Genomic DNA, 5,063 nt, shown 5'->3' on the forward strand with positions numbered 1-5,063 from the left:
ATTTGGGATTGCTTTCCTTACTTTGTTTGGATCATCTTAAGTTAATGTAGGAGTTGTTTTTTCTAAAGTAAAACCTCAGTAGTCAGGTTGAATTGCCGTGTTGGCACTTTGCGATAAATAAGTGGGTTTTGGGTGGCAGCTTGGGCACTCGGTCTCTAGAAGGTTCGCCATCATTGGTTTAACCCTTTCTTTGGCACCTTGTTTCCATGATAAAAATCTCCCCAGATGCTCTTAGGTCTGATGGGGGGAGAGAAGGGACAGTACGGGTCCCAGTCCCTCCCTGCCCCACATATACACGCACACAGGGGTAGTAGGAGTCCCCTGCCCCAGCTGTTCCTGGGGAAACGATGCAAGGGGTTAAGTCCCCCCACTTCCTCACGCACTGCAGGTCCTCTCCCCCCTCTGCTGCTTTTTGACATCAGAAACTATGTCAGGAATGCTGATCGTGGCACGTAGTGTGCTGGTTGATGGTTAACACGCCTGCCTTTCTGGGACTGGTCACCGTGGAGTGCTAGAACGGCATTTCAGTCGCAGGGCAGCTCACGCCCCCCCCCCCCTGTCTCTCCTGTGCCAGATCCAGGGTGGGAAGAAGCTGGTCACCTGCGCCCTTCGGCCAACGGGCATCTATGGGGAGGAACATCCTCTGATGAAGGAATTCTACGAGAAAGGGCTGGCCACAAAACGCTGCATGATCCGGACCATCCCGGCCTCTACGGAGCACGGCAGGGTCTACGTGGGTGAGTTGTGGGGCCCTGCGAATGTGCGCACAGGCACACCCTCGGCTCGTTCCCGAGCCTTCAGTCGGAACTCTGGCAGCAGGTTCTGAAAATGCAAGAGAGGGAAGCTTTTGGTTCCCTCTGCAAGACCCCGAAGGAAGTGAAAAAGACCACATGGTGCTTTGACCCTGAACTTTCTGGCTGTGTGCCTGGATTTACGATAGTATAAGTTCAGGCAGGCAGCTGGATAGTTCGGTGTCAAAGCCCAGGGGGCAAACATTAGGATGATTCATATCGCTTGGAGCCATTCTCGGGAGCATCCGACGACAGCAAATCACAGCTTGTCACCAGAAAGAACCTCGAAGGGCTCTCCCTCCCGTGTGTGGATTGGAAACAGAAGGCATCCTGGTTCAGAATGATCACATCTGAACGGGAGGAGATTCACCACAGTTTGCTCTGACTTGGGTGGCCCTGGTGAGATCATCTCGTCAGCTCTCAGAAACTAACCAGGGTCGGCCCCGGTTAGTGCTTGGACGGGAAACCTCCAAGGAGGTCCAGGGCTGCTGTATATGGGCCCCCGGTCACACGGAGCGTTAGGCACGCTAGAGGGACGGAAGGTAGGCGGATTTTCCGGGCGCAATCTCACCGCCACATCCGGGAAGCGTAGAGCTCCCGTGGCTCAACCGAGGCTTCCCGCCGAAGATGCGCGGCAAAAAACTAGTACCTCGGAGGTACTAGTTTCCGGAAACCGCGGAGCAAGGGCGGGCGTCTGATCGCGTTTCCGGTGGCATCCGGCGCCCGCCCATGTCCCGTCACGAAAAGGCTTCCCCCCCCCCAAGTCTCCACGGATGCGCACAAGCACCCAACGGAGCATGCGAATACTTGGGTTAAAAGGGGAGGGGAAAACCCTCCGATCCGCTTCTTTGCCGCACCACAGGTATGATCGGCACCTCCCCCCAACCACGGGAAGTCGGCGGGACGTTTGATCCTGCTGCCGCGCAGTAGTTCGCTCTGGGGCAAACAGCCACGCCTCCCCCCTGCGATATCCGGCCTGTGTGACCGGGGCCATGGGCAGGCAATGGCAAAACCACCACCGCTTCCCTCTTGCCCTGCAAACGTGACAGGATCGCTATAAGTCAGCTGCAACTTGACGGCACTGCCGGCCATCAGTCATTTATCTGTCTGAAGTGGAGGTCTTGCCAAACTGCTTTCAAACCAGGAATGTTGGGTGATAGTGAGATATTGAAAAAATGGTATTTAGCAGAGATAAGATAACCTAGCAGAAACAGAGTAAAATAATTCAGACTGAGAATCCATGTCCGATTAAAATATAAAGTTTTTACTAAATTCTAGCATGGGGAAGGGTAACTGGGATGAAAGTAACAACAGAGCATAATCGGCTACATCCTTACTCTACAAAGACAAAACTAGAAGAGGAAAATTATGGCCACTCTTCTTCTTCTTCAAAACACCAAACAAAGACGGGAAGAGAGCCATAAAATGCTAATACACCTTGACACTTTAGTCCCAATCAAATTCCTAGATCAGGGAGAAAATTCCCGGGTATTATACATCTAAAGAACATTGGTTACATGAGAAACATGTGACTTCCTGTGAGTAACATAAACAAACATTTAACCCCAGATATACTGAGTGTTTTCGACTTGTAATACCCAACAACGAAGTCTTCAGTCTCCAAACCATGAACCGGGACTAGTGGCCCACCAGAGGGGGCAGAAGCCGGCTCAGAAAAGCCACTGGGCCAGATGCATCTACTGGGCCGTGGCTCTCAGACTGTGGTCATTTGGGGGCAAGAATTCAAGCGTCAGTGGCATATGGCAACTGATGTTCTGACTAATTTGTCATTTCGCTGCCTCTGGTTGCCGGGTGTGTTTTGCTTTGTTTTGCAAGCTTGCTGTAGATTTTTTAAGAGTCTGTCTTCTCTTTCTGTAACGCGTTTGCAGAACAGTGCTGAAAAGTGAGTCATAAAATGCTTTCAGTAAATACATAATTGTACAATATCCTGGGAGAACTGTGTTTGATTTCCCTTTTTAAAGAAGTGAAAGGCAGCTGCACCTGAGGAGTGAGGATGCAAACTTGTTCAGCGCGGCAGCTGTACCAACAGCAGCTTCCCTGTGCCCTGCGTGCACCTGCGCTCTTTGGGGAAAAGGGGTATATGCGGGCACGCACGTACGTTCTGCCTCTGCTCAAAAAGAACAGCTCCTCTGTGGCCGCAGTTCGGTATTTTTTTTTTAATTGGGAGATCAATTTTAGCATAATGTATTGATTGTTCCTTCCCTCCTCCTTTTCGGAAGGGAAAGTTCCTGTACCTTTTCAATAGCTGTGTAGAAAAGAGAATTCCAGCAGGGACGGCTTTTTTTTGCTCTCCTCTGACAAGCTGCAGCTTAGCCTTGCTCTTGAAAGGAGAGAGAACAAAAAGAAATTTGGGTTCCCTGATGAAGGTTGGAATGAAGGACGTGGTGGAAGGAAGAAGGGGGGGGTGAAAGAGCCAGAAAACCATCCCGTTGGGGGGGGGAGGAGACCAGTGTTCCCTCTAAGCTGAGCTAGTGTGAGCTAGCTCAGAGTTTTTTAGCCTCTGGCTCACAGATTTTTCTCTTCACTCAGGAAGGATGGCTCCAGAGCAAACTAATTTATGCAGTAGCCAAATCGCTCACTCACAACTTTAATGCCAGTAGCTCACAAGGTAGAATTTTTGCTCACAAGGTTCCACAGCTTAGAGGGAACATTGGAGGAGACAGGCAGATTTTGCTTCTGCCATAAACTCTGTGGAAAGAGCGGGGCCAGGGCATGGGGCAAATGTTTTCCCCCAGCCCCAACACTGATTTTCATAAACCCGGGATAATTCTTCTTATGTCGTTCTGTAACTGAAGCCTTCCTTTGTCCTCCTATCTTCTCTTCTCCCCCCCCCCCCCCCATGCAGGCAACGTGGCTTGGATGCATTTGTTGGCAGCCCAAAAGATGCAGGAGACCCCCTTGGCCATCGGGGGCCAGGTTTATTTCTGCTACGATGCCTCTCCGTACAAAAGCTATGAGGACTTCAACATGGAGTTCCTGGGGCCCTGTGGCTTCCGCCTCCTGGGCTCCCGGCCCCTCCTGCCCTTCTGGCTCCTCTACTGCATGGCCTGGTTCAACGCCCTCTTGCAGTGGCTGCTGAAACCCTTCTACACCTACGCCCCCCTCCTCAATCCCTACACCCTGACGGTGGTGAGCACCACCTTCACGGTGAAGACCGACAAGGCCCAGCAGCAGTTCGGCTACCAGCCCCTCTACACCTGGGAAGAGAGCCGGGACCGGACCGTCAAGTGGATAAAGGAGATAGACGCCCAGAGGCATGCTGGGAAATAGCCACCTGGCATTGGGGGAGGGGGACAGAGAATCCCAGCCAAAGATTCAGAGGAATCCATCTGTGGGTGCTGCTGCTGCCCGAGTTGCTCAGTAAAAAGATCTTTTCCCTCAGAATTGAAATTTCCTATATCCGGAGGACGTGGTTGTATCCGACCGTGAACTGTGCTATGCACTTGTCGGTATTAATTTCTGAAAACATGGCGTCTGTGCACATCTCCTTCAGGATTAGTAAACTTTTTTTTTTCCCTGTGCAAGTATGCCAGTACCTTGCGCAAGGTCCTACAAGATGCTGTCATTTTGGGGTGCAGCCAAAGAACGCGGCTGCCTCCCCGGATTTTGTTCGTAGCATGTGAATCGGCTTGGGGTAGTGGTCGCATGCATTGGCACCCAGTTCCCAAATCCTCACTTAAGTCTGGGATTTCCTTTAGTCTCGTGACGTGAAAGATCTGGTCCTCTGATAGGCTGGGTTGACGTCCACCTATCACTGAGTCTTGCGCTATTGTGTTATAAGCAGTTGTTCACAACTGGACTGACTGCAAAAAACCAAACAGTAGGGATGGCTGAAATCTGGGACGTGTGGAAGAGACTGGCAACTGATTCTTGGGTTTTCCCTTCCGATATTGTATATCCTTGTAAAAAAAAAAAAAGCACATCCAAATATGCCTGGATTTGCCTTCTGTGTTGTGGTTCCGTCTGTAGGCAAGGCTTGGCTGCCTCCTTGGATTCCACACATGCGCGAGTTTGCACAGAGTCTGACCCCTGAGACACGGAGTCCTGAAAATCCTCCACTTTAACTAAAAAGCCAAGAGTCAGGTCTTCCTGGTGGGTGGGGGATGTATGTCGAAAAATGCACTTGCCCAGAGCCTAAGTCCTCACCAGGCACAAAACCTACCTCCAACTCTCCACTGTGATCCGATCCCTGCAATAGGATCTCATGTGTCATAAAATAAATCTGTTTTGCTGCTGAAGTAACCTCTAATG

General features: G+C 51.0%; 1 protein-coding gene across 1 annotated transcript in view; it reads left to right on the top strand.

The window, feature by feature from the left end:
* Window positions 1-4,721, top strand: part of HSD3B7 (hydroxy-delta-5-steroid dehydrogenase, 3 beta- and steroid delta-isomerase 7) — a 57,586-nt gene extending 52,865 nt beyond the window's left edge. Inside the window, exons 6-7 of the mRNA XM_015406826.1 lie at window positions 575-737; window positions 3,658-4,721. Of these exons, the coding sequence (XP_015262312.1) occupies window positions 575-737; window positions 3,658-4,082 (588 nt within the window). The 3' untranslated portion in view covers window positions 4,083-4,721. The remainder of the gene's footprint in view (window positions 1-574; window positions 738-3,657) is intronic.
* Window positions 4,722-5,063: the final 342 nt, after the last annotated feature.

The sequence above is a fragment of the Gekko japonicus genome, unplaced genomic scaffold, assembly GCF_001447785.1.
Source record: "Gekko japonicus isolate JY-2015 unplaced genomic scaffold, Gekko_japonicus_V1.1 scaffold849, whole genome shotgun sequence".
Taxonomy (NCBI): domain Eukaryota; kingdom Metazoa; phylum Chordata; class Lepidosauria; order Squamata; family Gekkonidae; genus Gekko; species Gekko japonicus.